The sequence below is a fragment of the Coccinella septempunctata genome, chromosome 9, assembly GCF_907165205.1.
Source record: "Coccinella septempunctata chromosome 9, icCocSept1.1, whole genome shotgun sequence".
Classification (NCBI taxonomy): Eukaryota; Metazoa; Arthropoda; class Insecta; order Coleoptera; family Coccinellidae; genus Coccinella; species Coccinella septempunctata.
The window spans coordinates 13161722-13180401 of NC_058197.1; the positions used below are offsets into that span (position 1 = coordinate 13161722).

The 18680-nt window shown below is 34.5% G+C and overlaps 5 protein-coding genes across 7 annotated transcripts in view; 3 read left to right on the plus strand and 2 right to left on the minus strand.

The window, feature by feature from the left end:
• Positions 1-4147: 4147 nt before the first annotated feature.
• Positions 4148-6491, plus strand: LOC123320412 (probable ATP-dependent RNA helicase DDX55 homolog). The gene is made up of 9 exons (XM_044907732.1): positions 4148-4371; positions 4437-4606; positions 4665-4826; positions 4886-5132; positions 5189-5448; positions 5509-5706; positions 5766-5900; positions 5959-6145; positions 6220-6491. Exons 1-9 carry the CDS (start codon positions 4218-4220, stop codon positions 6381-6383), a joined length of 1677 nt encoding a protein of 558 aa, XP_044763667.1. The 5' UTR covers positions 4148-4217; the 3' UTR covers positions 6384-6491.
• Positions 6492-6623: 132 nt separating this feature from the next.
• On the minus strand, positions 6624-7257 carry LOC123320413 (39S ribosomal protein L30, mitochondrial). The gene has a single exon (XM_044907733.1). It carries the CDS (start codon positions 7176-7178, stop codon positions 6654-6656), a length of 525 nt encoding a protein of 174 aa, XP_044763668.1. The 5' UTR covers positions 7179-7257; the 3' UTR covers positions 6624-6653.
• A 220-nt stretch (positions 7258-7477) lies between these two features.
• LOC123320414 (ran-specific GTPase-activating protein-like) lies at positions 7478-8766 on the plus strand. The gene is made up of 4 exons (XM_044907734.1): positions 7478-7637; positions 7732-7917; positions 7977-8211; positions 8302-8766. The coding sequence occupies exons 1-4, from the start codon at positions 7623-7625 to the stop codon at positions 8514-8516; spliced, it is 651 nt and encodes a 216-aa protein (XP_044763669.1). The 5' UTR covers positions 7478-7622; the 3' UTR covers positions 8517-8766.
• A 172-nt stretch (positions 8767-8938) lies between these two features.
• On the plus strand, positions 8939-9807 carry LOC123320163 (peptidyl-tRNA hydrolase 2, mitochondrial-like). Its single transcript, XM_044907365.1, has 3 exons — positions 8939-9137; positions 9195-9363; positions 9418-9807. Exons 1-3 carry the CDS (start codon positions 8982-8984, stop codon positions 9621-9623), a joined length of 531 nt encoding a protein of 176 aa, XP_044763300.1. The 5' UTR covers positions 8939-8981; the 3' UTR covers positions 9624-9807.
• Positions 9808-11677: 1870 nt separating this feature from the next.
• Positions 11678-18680, minus strand: part of LOC123319855 (zinc finger protein rotund) — a 226466-nt gene continuing 219463 nt past the window's right edge. For all 3 annotated transcript variants that reach the window (XM_044906857.1, XM_044906858.1, XM_044906856.1), the window contains 2 exons: positions 16464-16753; positions 11678-13323 (listed from right to left, as the gene is read on the minus strand). In XM_044906857.1, the coding sequence (XP_044762792.1) occupies positions 12851-13323; positions 16464-16753 (763 nt within the window). In that variant the 3' untranslated portion in view covers positions 11678-12850. The remainder of the gene's footprint in view (positions 13324-16463; positions 16754-18680) is intronic.

Sequence of the window (18680 nt, forward strand, 5' to 3'; positions counted from 1 at the left end):
GAACTCAATGAGATCAAGTCAATTCTATTCCTTTGTCTTGATCTATTCTAGATATTTTTCAATTGACAGGTTACCAAAAAACTGCTAAAATAAAGATGAATAAACATAAACATATCAATACAATTAAAAAATAATCAATAATTATAAATAAAAGATAATGAATAATAACGAGAATTATGAAAGAACACCTGAGTTTTCAGAAAACAGAAGTGCCATCTGGCACTGCTCTTCAACAGTTTCTTAAAGAAATAGATCTTAACGTGCATTCCTGTTTTCCCAAGGGTGTTTTGAAACATTTCGTTTATGAGTCTATTAATGCAATAGCCCGGGAAGTGCAAAACTGCAAACTGTAGATATAAAGTAGATATAGTGAAACGTCTAACCGGAGGTCTAACGGTCATGTCCATGTTATTTCACAGAAGGGACGATGAGACACGACAAATTATTTTGGCTGCTTTTACAAAATACTTATGCTGCTCCTGACTACTAGGGTCTGCAACTACACATACAAGGTTAGTACGATGGCTCCATATGATGTGTTGCCTGTTACGCTATGTCAGGGGTTATTTAGTTGTCTGAATTTTAAGATGGAAATTAAACATTTCCAGGAATAACGATCAGATTTTGCATCAGGAACAGCGAATTAAATAGAAAACGGTAATTCAATATCCCATTCTGGGATTTCCGATTTCGGTCGAAAAAAACGCAAGGTTCAGCATGAAAATTTTGTGAAAAAAAGTTTTTTCGCCGTATCTCTTTGAAATTCAGAATATACTTCAAAGAGAAACTGTTCCATTAGAAGTGCAATCGGTTCTTCTTCAAGTGAGTTAAATTTTTTACGTCCCTCTGAAGATCGGAGAAAGTATAGTATGTCAAAGCAGCCAAAATAAACTTTTTTCGTCAGAACTGAGCTGAAACGTGAAAAGGCCTGAACCAAATGATTACAGTCATTAATTTTTTTTAATGCTGACTCAGTAAAAATTTGTTTTACTGGTACTAAACGGGTTGATGCTGTTAATGGAGATTCACTATAGTTCTGCCCAGTAATTGAGAAAAGAAATAGTCCACCAGAAGTCGGAAGACATTCAGTTATATTACCCTTATTTCTTATTTCTTTCTATTTTTATACAAAGCATATTGTTGTATTATTCATATATATATGTGAGCAATTGTATTTTTACTTTATTCACACTATTAGGTCTGTATCATTTCACGAAATAAAGAAATATAGTATAAAAACAAACGTTTTTCTTTTAAAATTACCCCAGTGATGAATAGAGTTTGAAGAAGAACGTATCTACAATAATATGGCGGAGTACTGAAAATCCAAAGATAGGCTACACATAATACACCTTCATGTTTGAATGGTTGCCTACCAAAAATATCAGGTGCCGCTCAGGATACACCCTCGCCGTCCTAATACAAAATCCAACTTTTCGAAGATACATACCTCAAGAATGACGCAAAAATCGGATTTTGTATCAGGATCACAAAATAGCGAGGAGGTATCCGGAGTATCAGGAGAGCATCATGAAAATTCCGAAATAGGCAATACATAATACTACATCATGTATGTTTGGTTGCCTACCACATGAGAGCGAGGAGATATCCAGAGCAACGTCTGATCCATGGGGTAGGCAACTTTACACACATGATGTTGTATTGTGTATTGCCTATATCGAAATTTCTACGGCGCTTGATACATTGGATACCTCCTCGCTCTCCTGCAATCCTAATAAAAAATCGGATATTTGTGTCTATCTTGGGTTTTGAATCTGAGGAATTTTGGATTTTGTATTAGGATCACAGGAGAGCGAGGAGGTATCCTGAGCCATGTGGTAGGCTACCAGTCATACATGACGGTGTATTGTGTGTTGCCTATTTCTGACATTGCTCCAGTTACCTCCTCGTTCTCCTGTGATCCTGATACAAGATTTTTCGAAGGTTCATATCCTCGAGAAGATACAAAAATCACATTTTCTATCAGGATCACAAAAGAGCCAGAAGGTATCCGAAATAGGCAATACACAATCCAACAACATGTATGTTGGGTTGCCTACCGATGGATTAGGCGCTGCTTCCCATAACTCTTCGCTGTCCTGTGATCCTAATACAAAATCCAAATATTTTCCTATTCAGGACCCAAGACAAAAATCAGATTTTCTATTAGGATGGCAGTAGAGCGAGGAGGTATCTGGAGCAGCTCCTGATCCATGTGGTAGGCAACCAATCATACATGATGGTGTATTGTGTGTTGCCTATTTCAGAATTATCACATCGCTCTCCTGATAGAGGTATCAGAAGAACGGGAGGGTCGTTCTCCTGCGATCCTAATGCAAGATCCAAATTTTCGAAGATTCATATCCCCGAATTATACAAAAATCACATTTTGTATCAGCATCACAGAAGAGCGAGGAGGTATGCGGAGTATCACAGAAGCGCCGTAAAGTTCTGAAATAGGCAATGAGCAATACATCATCCTGTGTGTTAGGTTGCCTACATCATGGCTTAGGCGCTGCTCCGAATACCTCCTCACTCTCCTGTGATCCTAATACAAAATCCGATATTTGTGTCTTTCTTGGGTTCTGAATCTTCGAACATGGATCTTGTATTAAGAACAAGGTATCAGGAGAGCGATGTGTGATTTCCGAAATAGGCAACACACAATACACCGTCTAGTATGATTGGTTGCCTGCCACATGGATCAGGCGCTACTCCTCGCTACCTCCTCGCTCTCCTGCGATCCTGATACAAAATCCAAATTTTCTCAGGTTTAGTACCCAAGAAAGACGCAAATATCAGATTTTGTATTAGGATTACAGGAGAGCGAGGAGGTACCCGGAGCAGCACCTGATCCATGGGGTAGGCAACCTAACATACATGATGTTGTATATGTATTGCCTATTTCGGAATTTTCACGATGCTCTCCTGATACTTCGGATACCTCCTCGCTATTCTGTGATCCTTATACAAAATCCGATTTTTGTGTCATTCTTGAACTATGTATCTTCGAAAAGTTTGATTTTGTATTAGGATCACAAGAGAACGGGAGGTATCACGAGCGGCAACCATTCAAACATGAAGGTGTATTATGTGTTGCCTATCTCTGGATTTTCAGTACTCATCCATAATATTCTAGATACGTTCTTTTTCAAACTGTTTTCATCACTGGGGTAATTTCAAAGGAGAAGCGTTCGTTTTTATACTATATTTGTTTATTTCCTATTTCGTGAAACTATACAGAACCAATAGTGTGAGTAAAGTTAAAATACAATTTCTCACATATGTATGAATAATACAACAATATGATTTATATAAAAATGGAGGAAGAAATAAGGGTAACATAACATAATGCCTTCCGACTTCTTGTGGACTGTTTCTTTTCTCAATTACTGGGCAGAACTACTGAATCTCCATTAACAACTGTAAAACAAATTTTCACTTTAAGTCAGTATTGAAAAAAATTGATGAATGTATTCATTTGGTTATGGCCTTTTCACATTTTAGCTCAGTTCTGACGAAAAAAGTTTATTTTGGCTGCTTTGACATATTACTTTAACCGATCTGCAGAGGGACGTAAGAAATTTAATTCACTCGAAGAAGAACCGTCTGCAGTTTCTAATAGAACAGGTTCTATTTGAACCAAAGATTATAGAGTAGTAGTAGTCTCTATAATCTTTGATTTGAACCATATTCAATTTCAAAATGATACGACGAAAAAAGTATTTTTCACAAAAAAATTTCATGGATGTATGTATAACGGAATACTGAAGTGCCGTACATGTTTTCTGGATAATTCGCTATCCCTGAGACCAAATCCAAGCGTTGTTTCGAAGGAAAAAAATTATTTTGGCACCTTTTTCTGTCCTGACAAGTAGGTTCCGCAACTGCACATACAAGGTCAGTATGGCGGACGGTTATGATGTGTTGCCTACAACGGTAAGTTGTACAAGTAGAAAATTGTAGAAAAATTTCGTCCTTGCATCGATTCGTGAAATATAGTTACGGATTCGTTAAATGATTCAAACTACAACATATTTCACAGATATTGTATATAAAATTTCTTATTATTTCCACACTAATATACAATCAAAGAAAAACCAAGAACTCCACAGAGTATAGAGATTTGTTTACCATGGATGTCACACACCCACAGAATACGAATATAAATATAACCTACAATTTGCCAGTTCACGTTTATTTTTTAAAATTTGATCATGCCAAAGACTTGGGAAGATTTAGGTGTACCTCTTCAAGATGAAGTCAAAGAGGCAATTAAGTCACTCAATTTTCCCTACATGACCCCTATCCAAGGTGCCACTATACCTTTATTGCTTAAACAGAAAGATGTTGCGGCAGAAGCTGTTACAGGTAGGAATAAATTTAAAAACATAATCTGAAACCATACTTACAATAGCAGCATCCGCATATTTTAGGATCTGGAAAAACTTTGGCATTTCTCATACCATTATTAGAGATTTTGAAGAGGAGAGAAGTCGAGCAGAAATGGAAGAAGCATAACGTTGGTTCTATAGTTATTTCTCCTACAAGAGAACTGGCACTCCAAATAAGTGAAGTTTTGAACCAATTGTTGAAACATGTGAAGGTTGTATTCACCTTCGTCAATACCATAAAGCATTTGTCGAAACAATTATATTTTTCAGGGCCTCAGTGCTGCCCTATTTGTGGGTGGGAACAGTGTTGAAGAGGATGTAAGAAACTTTAGACAAAATGGAGCTAATATTATAATATGTACTCCAGGAAGGATGGAAGATTTGTTAACGAGAAAAATTGACATCAACCTACCGCATGCAGTAAAGACAATCGTGAGTGATCAGGACATTTATTGTTCAATCCAGTTAATCAATGTAAGAAATTTTTTAAGGAATTGTTAGTTTTGGACGAGGCTGATAAACTTCTAGATCTAGGTTTCAGTATAACATTAAATACAATATTCAGCTATTTACCTAGACAGAGAAGAACGGGATTGTTCTCAGCTACTCAGACAAAAGAGATGGAGGATTTGATGAGGGCCGGACTCAGGAATCCAGTTCTAGTCAGTGTTTCAGCAAAGATGGCTCAAAGTACACCAAAATCGTTGTCAAACTACTATATTGTTACCAAGAATAATGGTTAGTGCAATAAGCGTTATTTCTGCATTTTTATTAATATAAATATCTCTTTCTAGGGAAATTGGCATCTCTCATTTCTTTTATAGAAAGAAGAGATATCCAAAAAGCAATATTATTTTTGCCTACTTGTGCAATTGTTGATTATTGGTCTTACATATTTCCTCTACTAATTCCTGAGAAACTGGGGCTTCCAATTTTTGCAATTCACGGGAAAATGAAGGAGAAAAGGAACAAAGTATTGGAGAGCTTCAGAAAAGCTGAGAAAGGTATTATACTGTGTACTGACGTGATGGCTAGAGGGATTGATATACCAGAAGTAAGAATTTTGCTGAGTAGATTTGAAGGATTTTTTATATTTTCTTTCACCTTTTTTCAGATTGATTGGGTCTTGCAGTGGGATCCCCCAATGAATGCGAGTGCCTTTGTACACAGAATCGGCAGGACTGCTCGGCAAGGTAATGAGGGATCCTCCCTCTTACTATTGTATGAAAATGAAGAAGATTATGTGAAATTTATCGAGAGAAACCAAAGAGTATTCTTGACACCACTCGAAGATGAAGTTTCAGATGAAAGGGTTTGTATTGTACTCAAAAAGTTTCATGTCCATGACAAAATCCTAACTCCACTTTTCAGATAGATAAATACATCGAAATAATAAGAAATTTTCTAATGAAAGATAGGGCTATGATGGATATGGGCACCAAAGCATTCGTATCACATATTAGAGCATATTCTAAGCATGAATGTTCTTTATTACTCCAAGTAAAGGTGAGTTATTACGAAATAATTTCAGAGCAAATTTATAATTGGGACATTTCAACTGTAGAAATTGCCACTCGGAGCCATGGCTTTAACCTATGGTCTTCTACAAATGCCAAAAATGCCTGAATTGAAAAATAGGGATATATCAGATTTTCGTACTATAGAGAATTTTGATTCCAACAGTGTGGCTTATAAAGATGCAAAGAAGGAAAAAAGCAGACTGGAAAAATTAGAAGAATATAGAAAAACTGGTAATTTTTTTTAGAACATAACTTGTTTTATGTGTGTTTTGAATGTAAGTGGATTATATAATAACTTTTGTTAGGACATTGGCCGGGGTTCAAGAAAATCCAAAAGAAAGCAGTTCCTTGGTCTAAGACCAAACTCTCGAAAGAAGAAAGAAAAGAAAAAAGACAAAAAAGAAAATTGAAGGCTGAAAACAAGATCATGAAAAAAAGGAAAATAAGTGCAGATGGTGCAGCACAGTAGGTGCTCGATAATCGGGCAGTGAGTTACTCACTGAGAAAAAATTGTAACATAGATTTGTAAAGCAAAAATTTTTATTAGTTTATATAATAAATTTTCATGAAACTTTCATTTTTAAGTCGAACATCTTCACCTTTGTGGCCCCCTCTTTTAAGTCGGGAAATATTTGACTAACAGGAGTGAGAGGTTAAAAGAAAATTCGATTGTAATAATGATTCTAAAAAATCTGAAAAACTAGAGGAGTTCAATCACAATACCTTTATTCTACATTAATTACACATCACCCCAACCACTCAGCCATTTTGATCTAGAATTTCGTCTCAACGTATTACCATCTAATCGTTTCACATCCTCCTTAAATTTCTGACTCAGAAGTTGCTTATCTTCTGAAACATTATGCGAGACAATCAATTCCCCATTCTCCTTCAAATACGTTCCATTTACGTCTGTGGGAAAACCATTTGGAAAAGTTACTGGTTTTATTTCAATTAAATGTTTAATTTTCCATAACTTCATTATTGTTTCGGGCATATTTTTTAGAATTACAACGTCGCTCAGTTTAGTGTCCAGTTTGAAGTCTCGCAATATTGATTTCTCGTAGTAAGGTACACCCTTTAGAGGTTTTATACGCTGCACTCTGAATAATTTCGAAGGTTCATAGGGTGGATCTTGAAAGTCAGGCTTACTCGGGTAATACTTGAAACCTGGATATTGAATGTATTCTCCATCCCACACGTATTTCTTCTTTCCAACAAATCGTTTGGTGATATTCAGGAGATTTAATGGTCTGAGCAACATTTTATTGATATTTTACTTTCCTGTTATTTTTATTTTCGTGCTCAATTTTAAGGTTAGATAGGAACCATAGAACAACAAAAGGGTAGAATCCAGAGATATAGTGAGTAATTCTTATTACTCCGACATCAAAGAGTAGAACAGAGTAAATCTTGACTCAAAATAAAATTGAAGCTTTCATTATTTTCAAGCTTCGAAACCGATAGAAACCTTCTTACTCATAAGGAATTGTCAATTAAGTTCTTTAAATTGGTTCAAATTTTGATTCAATTCATAAATTTGGATATTTAGTACTTGTCTTTTGTCTTGGTATTCTGTGGTCTTCGTTTGATTTCATATCCAAAATCCAGCATTAACTTGAGAAGTTTAAAGTTTAAAAAATAAGTACGTTAATTAATTTGCCATATCAATTATTTCCGTTTTTATTTTGGAAAACATTATTAAAAAATGTCAGATCCCACTGTAAGTTTCCTATCGTTATTTGGTTGTTTTTTTTCGTCTGTGTTGTTGAAACAACGTGCTTTTCATTTCCTTATAAACGAACAAATACTTCCAGAAAGAAACCGAGACTGATAGACGATGCAGCGAATCTTCTGACTCTGAATATGATCCTCAGTACAAGCCAATCATTAGTTTACCAGAGGTTGTGGTATTGACAAACGAAGAAAATGAAGTTGAACTTTTGAAAGTGAGAGCTAAATTGTACAGGTGGGATGCCCATGGTGATCCTGCAGAATGGAAGGTATACGTCTCAACCTAAAAACATTTAATTTGCATTGTCGAAGGTTTCTTTGTTTTTAGGAACGTGGTACAGGAGAATTGAAGATACTTCGTCACACTGGTAATAATAATGTACGAGTTGTTATGCGAAGAGATAAAACCCTTAAAGTATGTGCCAACCATTTCATTGTACCTTGGTTGGAGTTGAGCCCAAAATCTGGTACTGACAAAGCTTTCGTTTATAGTGTCATTGCTGATTTTGCAGATGAACAAGCTAAAAGTGAAACGTTTGCTGTGAAATTTGGAAATGTAGAAAGTGAGTACATCCTTGATATCTCAAACAACTGAAGATATGGGGATGAACATTTTCAAAAAGCATCATTATATTATGCTATTTATTCCTCAGATGCGAATTTGTTCAAATCGAAATTTGAAGAGGCAAAGGAGATTGTTAAAACCAAATGTAGTCTTTATAATGGAGAAGATGATAAGGAGCAAAGTGGAGATGAAAGTGAGGAGACCAGTGATGAAGAAGATGAAAAAAAAGATGATACTATAGAAGTGCAGAAGAAACTTTCAGAGCTAGAAGTCACTAAGAAAGAGGAAAAGTCTGAGGAATAGCACATGTCTTAAGAGTTTTTTACATATTGTTGCAGTTTCTTAAAATTCTCAAGATAATTTCTTTATACAATTTTACCTTTATGAAAGTGGGATATAAAATATCGCATGTTTTCTTGACATTCCAATTGTAATTTGGCTAAAAAATGTAATATTTTTATATTGAATGCTATCAGTTTATTGATTATAAAACTTTTTTTCGTAGATTTAATGAATTAAGGAATGAAGAAACAATAAAAGTTATGTACTTGAACTGTTTTGTTTTATTTGTTGTTTGTTCATAACTTTTTGCCGGTTGCTTAAAACAAAGGAAATCATCAAGAAAAGAGTACAAAAAAGTAGAGTAGTGTAGAAAGAAGAAGATACTTCACTCAGTGTTTTCGTAATGCGTTTCTGTGGTTCATGGTTGTCAAACCATACCTAACCTCACATAAATTTGAGGTTAGAGGAAGGGAAAATCTCAGGTAAATGATGGGAATAGTTACTAGCACTTCTTACCTAGCGGTTTTCAGCGCTGGAACTCTAGTAGGAATAACTTCTACTTTGACGTTACTTAAATTCTTGCCAAGAATAAGGAAAAAAGGCTACAAGCAGTGGGAGAAAGGACAAGAAGAAAAATTCGAGGTTACTATTCAGTTTTAAGTGAAAAAACTATTAATGTTGAGGACGGTTTTCTTTTAGTTTGAGCCCATATCGGCAAATGATGAATATAGATTAATTTTAGCAGTGCGGAATGATTTGAAAATGCAGAAAGGTAAAATAGCAGCACAGTGTGGTCATGCTTCGGTAGCTGCATACGCCAAAGTTCTGCACGAAAGACCAGATTTGTTACCTCTATGGTATCGACAAGGTTTAAAGTTGTCCTAGTCGACCTCATTCAAGATTAATGAATGTATACTTTTAGGTGGTACTAAAATAGCAGTTAAAATAGATTCAGAAGCTGAGCTATTCAAGTTAGTTGAAGAAGCTAAAAAACTAGACGTTTTAACTAGTGTTGTCAGGGATGCAGGACAAACACAGGTAGCGCCAGGTACAAGAACAGTGATAGCTGTTGGACCTGCACCTAAAAGTATTCTGGATAAAATAACTGGAAATTTGAAATTACTGTGATTATTTTGTTTGTCAACAAATACTGCCAAGCAAGTTTGCTAGTTTAGAAATCCTGAGGGTTTTATAGATGACCAATCATTGATGTTACATGTTGAGATTCTGTTCATCATATTATACTTCATTTGTGAACATGTAGGTTCACATTTTGTAAAAAAAACACTATAATAAAAAATTATAAGTTGTAGAGCGCCCTCTTACTTTTCTACTCTATACTAAGCAAGTTGGAAATGCCCAATAACAAAAATGAGAGCGATTTTTTTAATGGCATTGCGGTGTTTTATTTTGAGGTTTGTGCGATTTTTCAGATTTCTGCTTTTGTACATTGAATATTAAAAAGGAATTCAACAAAACTTACAGGTTTCTATACGTTGGAGCCTTCACTAAATTATCGGAAACTATTCACTTATGTGAACGCATAACACCTACTTACGTGTTTGACGTCTAGAGGCCGGTCAATACAAAATAAGTTTTTTACCTTCATCAATTTGTTTTTATATAGTTAACAACTATTTTCAATTGACGATTTATTTTTCAACAAATAATTCATAGGAAAACTCAAATCTTACCATTCTTCAAATTTGTAATGAATTTCAAATTTTTTGAGAGATTAGTTCACTACTTGTTTTAAACAATATTATTTCAACTTTCAAAACATTCAACAGTCCATCTGCGCAATAATCCATTCTTCATGAGAAACTAATTCATTATGTTCATTTTGTTTCTGTAAACAGAATGATTATTTCATCAATTATCATATTTTTCGATTTCCCACCAGAAAGTTCCGCGACAGAAAAAAATATGAGCTCAAATGGAACTTGAAACATAAATTAAATATTTACCCTTCAATGAATAAACGAAAGAATTTTTCAGTTCCACAAAAAAGTTGACAACATTCAAAAGCTGAAATGTCTTGAATATCATTTTATTTTACATTGAACATTATCATAACATTAATAGTTCAAGACATCAATAAGTTTAAATTTAAATTATTATCTCTAGGGTGCAATTGAGATGCTTAAAATACACGTGAACGTACAGAAATTTATCCGAGAAATAAAATATAAATTTTGGAAAAATATATAACCACTGTTTTCATTTTCTACGACATCAACAAACAAATGTGAATGAAATTAATTGTTCTGATAATCCTTATTTCATGTGTGTACTTTATTCAAATTTGAGATGCCTCAGTTTATCTGTAATTTTTGAAATTCCAATGCTTTGAAGTACGATTTTTGAAGAACTATTAGTTAGTTTGTCTACCTGTTATGTTTTTCATGACAATAATTTGAATAAAGTATTGTTCCAATTTTCTCAAGTAGACCTGAATTGAGAGGATTTTTGTCGCAGTTTTCGATGAAATTAGTCTCCATTTAACCTTTCCAAATAAGGGTACCTATTTGTTCTTGACCTGTGGGGTTTCACACCCCAATTTAATTTTTTCTCTCACGCGTGAATAGTCCGCTAAAACAGGATTTCTATGAAAAAGGACGAATAAGTTTCTTAGAATCAGAATAAAAGCTTAGTTATTATTCTCAAATGAAATTATAATCGGTGAAATGATTAATAGAATCATTATATGTGCTGCTGTTTCAATTGGTTCAAGGCGGTTTAAAATTGATCAAGTCATCAACCACCAATCCCTCAATTCAAGAAAACTAAATAAAAAAAATTCTCAACAGGAAAAATCAACATTTTACTCTTAAACTATTCTTCTCCATTTTCCATTTTACTTTCTCTTATAAACAACACACTTTTTACACTCCTTAAATGTTAAACCTTCTATGTACAATTGACTAAAGCATTATTTCTTCAGTACGAAATTATCACAGTTATATAAACATTATATGATAAAAAATACCTACTGCGAAAAAAAAACTCGAAATATTTTCCCTTGTTTCCGACGCCAGCACCCAAAAAAAAATTCCACCGAATCCCATATGCGAAAATTTGAGATTTTCTAACGAAACTTGAAGAATGAGACGAATTCCAGAATAAAAATCTGAATTTCCATTTTTCCAATCCTAAAAGAATGAAAAATAACAGAAGTAAAATAAAGTGAGATACTTTTAATTTCATAAAGTATGTAACAAAAACCAAATATTTCTTCTATAAATACAACATTTTCTGTATAACTCAGATCACAAAGCCATTTTACAAAAAAAAAAACAGATACCTACATTGAAACTTAACATGACCCTATAACAAGTTAAAGCTTGTCAAAAATCGGCAAATCCCAAACAAAGGGGCGGTTTATTTTCATTTCGAATTTGCCGACAAGTTCTATAGAATACAGTATTCCATTCTTTTCCAAATTTTCGGATTATAGCCAAGAGAGAAAAAAACTACTGATAAGACATTAAGCTTAGTAGAGACATTATCCACTTTTCAATATGAAAAACATCAAATGTGAACATATTCAATAAGGACGTCAATATTTTTTTTATTATCAACCTCTTCAATGATAATATATTTGAAGGTGAACACTTGTACCATTTATAATTAGATGTTTAAATGAATGTTCGACAATGAAATCAGTATTTTAAAGGTGTCCAGTAAAGTAACAACTGGGAATAGTACTCTCGAAACCTAATATAACTATTTGCACTTTTTACTTAAACTATAACTGAGCATGATTCGATATTTTCACCAAGTAAAAGAAAAAAATCGATATAAATTAAATTGAGCTCAATAAACCCTTTCGGGAACAAAAATTCCGCGAAAATAAATTAATAATATACCTACTATATTCACAAAAACTATAAATTCCATTTTTATAATACCATATTGAAAATTCTTGTTCCCAAAATTTTCAAAAATTAAACTTAATTCTGTACAATTTTAAATTCAAATATACACAATGTCTTTATAATAATTCTTTCTACAAATATATTCACAGTTTCTTCGTGTAAATTTAAATAGAACCTTGTAGTAGCTGTATCCTTTCGACTTCCACTCAAAATCAATGCGAAAAAAGCATTGCTTATGTTGAATTTGTGATGTATAAAAGGGATTTCAAGAATCCAACGATATAAAATCAATATTTTGAATGAAATATATCGGATCCATTCGATGACATTCAATGACACATCAGTCAAAATAAAACAATGACAGTTGAGGTTAAGTTATCAGAAGTAACCTCCACCGTTTAAATCTAAGAGATCAGAGTCGGGAGTGGAACCAGGTCGAAAAAACTGAACAATTCCAGGCGTATCGACCCCCTAGGCCTACTTATCTTTGAGTCCTCCCAGTATAGAATGTTCCATGAGACTAGGGTTAGGTTGGTGGGCGTAGTTCCTGATTTGATGCAACGATATGAGCTGGTTCGGGAAACCATTCGACGGTTGACTCTTGGGCAGGTCTAGACCGTTCTGCTTCTGAAAACTGAGGGCGTCATATATGTAGGGCCTGTTGGGCGCTAACTGGTGGTGGTTCAGGTTCAGATGGCCCGACATGGAATTGATTGGGGTGAAGGCAGAGTTGGCGTTGGATTTGGAGATTGACGTGTCGTAGGGGTTCAGGTTGTTGGGCGTGCCCGTGGGCGGCGGATGGTTCTGGCTCAGTTGCTGTCTTATGATCACCAGATCTTCATTCTGTTCCAGGATTTGACGCGGTATGTCGTTGGGGTAGTCGTGCATGTTCTCCGCGCTGTCCGGACTGACCTTCGGCCAGTAGGGATGATCCAAACCTCTGTTGAGACCTGCAAGAGAAATTCGGAGGTCACAAAATGGTCCGAAGAAATACTTATCAAGAAAATCAGGTCAAAATGCGAGTTCTCTGTTCTTTTTCAATTTTCCAGGGGCTTTCGCTCCTCCAGTCCGACTACTTCCGGTGGGGGGAGAGCTCGGACAGGACTGGATTGGTTCTAACGAATTACTAAGTCTAATAAAGTTCTTCGAAAATAACAGTCCTGGGTAATAGGCCTTAATTATACACGCAATCAAGGTAAAAAAAACTATCCGCAAAAACTCTTGCGAAAACGCCAAGGCAACTCAACACTTAGTCGGTAATTAACTGAGAAATGACTCGGTCAGGAGATGATCCTCTTTTATATCCCACCTGAGGGGAGAGGAAAAGCCGGAAAAGGAATGTCTCCATGAAAAATGCTAAGATTCGGAGACAATATCTTTGAACAAAAACGAGGTTATATCCAAATTCACGATGATTTAACGTTGTGCTGTATCGTTTTTAGAAGTGAATGAGATCTAAAACGGTCTGAAATGTTTACAATTCCCTACAATCTCGCGGTGTACAAACACTCAAAGACTCATCTCGAAATGAAGACGGATTTTTCCAAACAAGAATCAAACTTAATTACAGAATTTTTTTTTAATTCAACAACAAATAAAAACATTTCGAGAAAATTCAGCGGTTGAGTGAGTATTCTTGGAATATGCATAGAAATAATTAGGCTCTTTTATGAAAGAGCGATCACAACATTTATTATTTCGATGCATCTGTCTACTGAATTATATTTTATGTATTTTTTTTTATAGATTAATCACCCATCAATATGAACTTGCAGGAAATCATTAGGAAATGTGTGCATAACTAATTATTGCTTCTTCTCTGAAGTTTATATAATGAATACTTTGAATACCGAAAAAAAACTGCGAATTTTTTCATATAGTATTTGTTGGTTTGATGGAGATTCATATAAGTCAGAAATAATCGTAATTGAATAATGAGACTGCCGAATTTGAATAGCCGCGAAATATTTGTAGGCGACCTTGTCAATCAACGGGGCTTATCTTGATCATATTCTAATTGGCACGAATTGATTCTCATTTAAAAAAAAAATAGCTTGAGCCGAACCTGACTGTTACCTATGCGAACCTTGAAATGTTATTGCCAGATGGCGCTTAAAGTACTATCTGATGAATTTATTCCATTATCGTAAGATAATCGTAGGATAACGTAAGGAAAAGCCTCTTGTCATTAGAAAATTTGATGAATTTTTCGAGACTTCTCGAATAATACGAAGAAATACAGGGAGAGCGTTCAACTCGTATAAATATATTAGCTGTAGTTTCTTGAGGGCGAAAGAAACACTTTTTTCGTTTACCATTTTTTCCGAATCAGCTCCGTTTGCAAGATACAGGCTGTTGAAAAACCATAAAAAAGCTATTTTTAGTTCTATCTCACAAACAGTTTTATCGAATGAAATGAATTTCGGAATATAGTTTATCATTCATTCGATGAACCTTTTTCGAACACAAGATATCATCCACGTCTTCCAGTTTCCTCATTATGACCATTACGTACCATAAAAATACCAAAAATTCAAAGAACCCAACTCTTGAAACTAAGTAAGACGCCATCTAATGAATATTTGAACGTTTTGGAAAATAAAAGTATTCTTCATATTTTCTCGTATAATGAGCCGTTTTTGAGTAATTTGATGTTCAAAAATAAAAACTATACTGCATTCATATTTATTTTAGCAGTCGGTTGGCCATGAAATAATTTTCTCAAGTTTTTGTAACTAGAACGGAGTAAGGTTGGCACTCATGAAATGTCGTTAATGTCATAACGCCGTTGCCACAACTAATATCAATTTTTATTACGAAAATGCCGAAAGTGATTGAAAAAAGAGACAAGGTTTCAGGAAGTGCTATTTAGAATTCAGGTCCGCTCATTCAAATAGTTATACCCTGATATTCTAAAATCCACAATACGTCAGACGGTAGCGAACATATTCAGTGTAAGAGAATTTATATGTTTCATCTGAATCTAAACGACTTATATTTCAGCTGAATATTTCCACAATCAGAAAGATTGTGAATGAAGAGGATGACAAAGAATTTCCTTCTATTGGGAGACCCAAGAAGGTGGTGGCATTTGAGAATTTTATGTTTGAGTGAATCAATGCGAAAAGTTTACTACAGGATTTTCGATGAATGTCATCGTAGAATAAGTTCCCGAAAATTGATTTTTCTATTTTTCATTTGACTTGTCCTATACATTGTAAATGTCTTAAGGTACTAATAAATACCTAATTATTATTATTATATCAATGCATTAAGATGAACAGCCACAAATACGCGCCAGTATTCCTGCTAGCCTGCTAATTGTATTCAAACTTTAGCCAAAGAATATAACTAATATCAACTCTCCTCAAGCTAGTGCATATTATGATATTATACTGATCTCTTATATTTTCATGCTAATAGCTGGATTTGGTATGCCTTCAATCAGTTTGTATATAAACTTCAATTGTGTTCGTCACATATTTTCCGAAGAGATTCGACATTGTGATAAAATACGTAATAACAGAAACTTTTACGTAGAACGGGCAACATAGCGTTGATTTAAAACCCAAAAATGTTTTGACAAGCTTCATAACCCCACATTTTCGTACTATACAGAGTGAAATGTGTCAAATTTCCATGGCCAACCGACTGCTAAAATAAAAGTGAATGAAGTATATCTATGATATTCGGAAAATCCGGTACTTTGGCTGAATGCAACTCTGTTTAAAAGATCCACAGATGTGTAGTGTCATAGATTCAGCTTGTTATTCTGAAGGGAATTTTGTTTCTCTAGGATTGGCATACCTCATTATGAAATCTTAAAATGGCTATATCTTTTTATCAGGGCTGAATCGGAAAAAATGGTATAGAAAAAAAGTGTTTCTTTTGACCTCAAGAAACTACTGTTGAAATATTAGTACGGGTCAAAGACTCAAATTGCATAATGCCTTCCTTAATTGAGAATATTCGTTAGGGTGAAATTTTTGCCGTCTTAAAAGATTTTCGTACAGGAAATAAAATGCGAAATATACAGAATTGGTAGATGTCAAAATACACGCAAACACGTAAAAAGGTTTTAGGAACTCACCAAAACTAGGACCAATAGGTGGCCTCTTGTCAGTCCTTTCCGCGTGTTTCTGCATGTGCTTGCTAAGATACGTTTCCTGAGTGTAACTCTTGCCACAATACTGACAGATGTGAGTCTTGAGGTGTTTGCTTTCCTTGTGTTTGGGGATGTGTTCCAACAGTGACGGCTCGTCGCTGAAGCATTTGTAGCATGAGTTACACTTGTAGGGTTTGTCGGTCTGATGACACCTGGAATGTGACTGAAGGTTGCTGAGCTGGCTGAAGGCTTTCTGACAGCCCGGATGTCGACATCTGTAACAAAAGGAGAATATTTAGACCTTGCGAGGCCGATCTTCCACCATAACACTTGATAAGTAATTAACCAAGAATGATATTCGTTTATACCCCATCTGAGGGGATTGGAAAAGGAATGTCTCCATGAAAAATGGTGAGATTCGGAGACAATCTATGGAAATAATTAGGCTTTTATAAAGGAGCGATCACAACATTTATAATTTCGATCTTTCACCATAACTATACTTCATTCAAATTTATTTTAGCAGTCGGTTGGCCATGAAATAATTTTCTCAAGTTTGTGTAACTAGAACGAAGTTAGGTTGGCACTCATGAAATGTCGTTAATGTCATAACGCCGTTGCCACAACTAATATCAATTTTTATTACGAAAATGCCGAAAGTGATTGAAAAAAGAGACAGGGTTTCAGGAAGTGCTAGTTAGAATTCAGGTCCGCTCATTCAAATAGTTATACCCTGATATTCTAAAATCCACAATACGTCAGACGGTAGCGAACATATTCAATGTAAGAGAATTTATATAATGTTTCATCTGAATCTAAACGACTTATATTTCAGCTGGATATTTCCACAATCAGAAAGATTGTGAATGAAGAGGATGACAAAGAATTTCCTTCTATTGGGAGACCCAAAAAAGTGGTGGCATTTGAGAATTTTATGTTTGAGTGAATTAATGCGAAAAGTTTACTACATGATTTTCGATAAATGTCATCGGAGAATAAGTTCCCGAAAATTGATTTTTCTATTTTACATTTGACTTGTCCTATACAATGTATATGTCTTAAGGTACTAATAAATACCTAATTATTATTATAACATCAATGCATTAAGATGAATAGCTACAAATACGCGCAAGTTGCCCTGTTACTTGTTTATTCATGTGAAATTTTTGTTCAACGGTGAAGTTGCATCTTAACTTGAAACTTCCTTCAATTCCTTTTACTTATATTGATGCAAGATGATTTTTGTTGAAGAATTTAACATTCTTGTAATTCTCTGTTAATTCCTTCGGGAGATACCCATTCCCAACCACTGCATCATAAGCATTTCATCTTCGGGTTAATATGTTTGAAATCTACAAATGATGTAAGCCAAAGAAGATAACGAACATTAACTCTCCTCAAGCTAGTGCATATTATGATATTATTATACTGATCTCTTGTATTTTCCATGCAAATAACTGGATTTGGTATGCCTTCAAACAGTTTGTATAAACTTCAATTATGTTCGTCACATATTTTCCGAAGAGATTCGACATTGTGATAAAATACGTAATAACAGAAACTTTAACGTAGAACGGGCAACATAGCGTTGATTTAAAACCCAAAAATGTTTTGACATGCTTCATAACCCCACATTTCGTGAAATGTGCCAAATTTCCATGGCCAACCGACTGCTAAAATAAAATTGAATGAAGTATATAACGTGCGTTCAAAAAAATTCGTCGTCAAGTAGGCTATGAAATTTTGAAGGCTGATGTTCGGTGGCTGAACGTATGTCTTTCCTTGAATTACTTCATCTTCCCAAAATGTAAACAATGATGACATTAACCTATATATCGTAATTTTGTACGGAAAGGCACTTCTCAGAAAAGGTTACCTGTAAATTTCACCCAACTTTCGAAAAGCATTTCTTTCATTGAGTAAGATGACAAGAATCCAAACAATCTGAGGCGGTTAGAAAAGTTCTTCGTAAAAATTTTAACCGTCCACTATTTTCATACGTAAGAGACATGAATCTTGAATTGATCGTGGTAGTATGTTTTTTGTAAGAAGGTTCTAGTTACTTCAGTCATATGAATAAATCACAGTAAGATTCTCAATAAAATGTTTATTAATTCTCTATAAATATTGAATTGATTCAGTCATTACTGAAAATCCATGACTAAACTAAAAGAACTGAATTACATGAAAATAGCTATTGGA

What these genes read in the sequence shown, in the direction of transcription:
- LOC123320414 (XM_044907734.1), top strand. An exon ending in GTGATCCTGCAGAATGGAAG is followed by an intron (nt 7,918 to 7,976) that starts GTATACGTCTCA and finishes CTTTGTTTTTAG; the next exon opens with GAACGTGGTACAGGAGAATT. An exon ending in GAAATTTGGAAATGTAGAAA is followed by an intron (nt 8,212 to 8,301) that starts GTGAGTACATCC and finishes TTTATTCCTCAG; the next exon opens with ATGCGAATTTGTTCAAATCG.
- LOC123320413 (XM_044907733.1), bottom strand. Translation starts at nt 7,178, where the DNA reads ATGTTGCTCAGACCATTAAATCTCCTGAATATCACCAAACGATTTGTT.
- LOC123320412 (XM_044907732.1), top strand. Translation starts at nt 4,218, where the DNA reads ATGCCAAAGACTTGGGAAGATTTAGGTGTACCTCTTCAAGATGAAGTC. An exon ending in CGCATGCAGTAAAGACAATC is followed by an intron (nt 4,827 to 4,885) that starts GTGAGTGATCAG and finishes AAATTTTTTAAG; the next exon opens with GAATTGTTAGTTTTGGACGA. An exon ending in CTTTATTACTCCAAGTAAAG is followed by an intron (nt 5,901 to 5,958) that starts GTGAGTTATTAC and finishes TTTCAACTGTAG; the next exon opens with AAATTGCCACTCGGAGCCAT.
- LOC123320163 (XM_044907365.1), top strand. Translation starts at nt 8,982, where the DNA reads ATGATGGGAATAGTTACTAGCACTTCTTACCTAGCGGTTTTCAGCGCT. An exon ending in GACAAGAAGAAAAATTCGAG is followed by an intron (nt 9,138 to 9,194) that starts GTTACTATTCAG and finishes GTTTTCTTTTAG; the next exon opens with TTTGAGCCCATATCGGCAAA. An exon ending in ACCTCTATGGTATCGACAAG is followed by an intron (nt 9,364 to 9,417) that starts GTTTAAAGTTGT and finishes GTATACTTTTAG; the next exon opens with GTGGTACTAAAATAGCAGTT.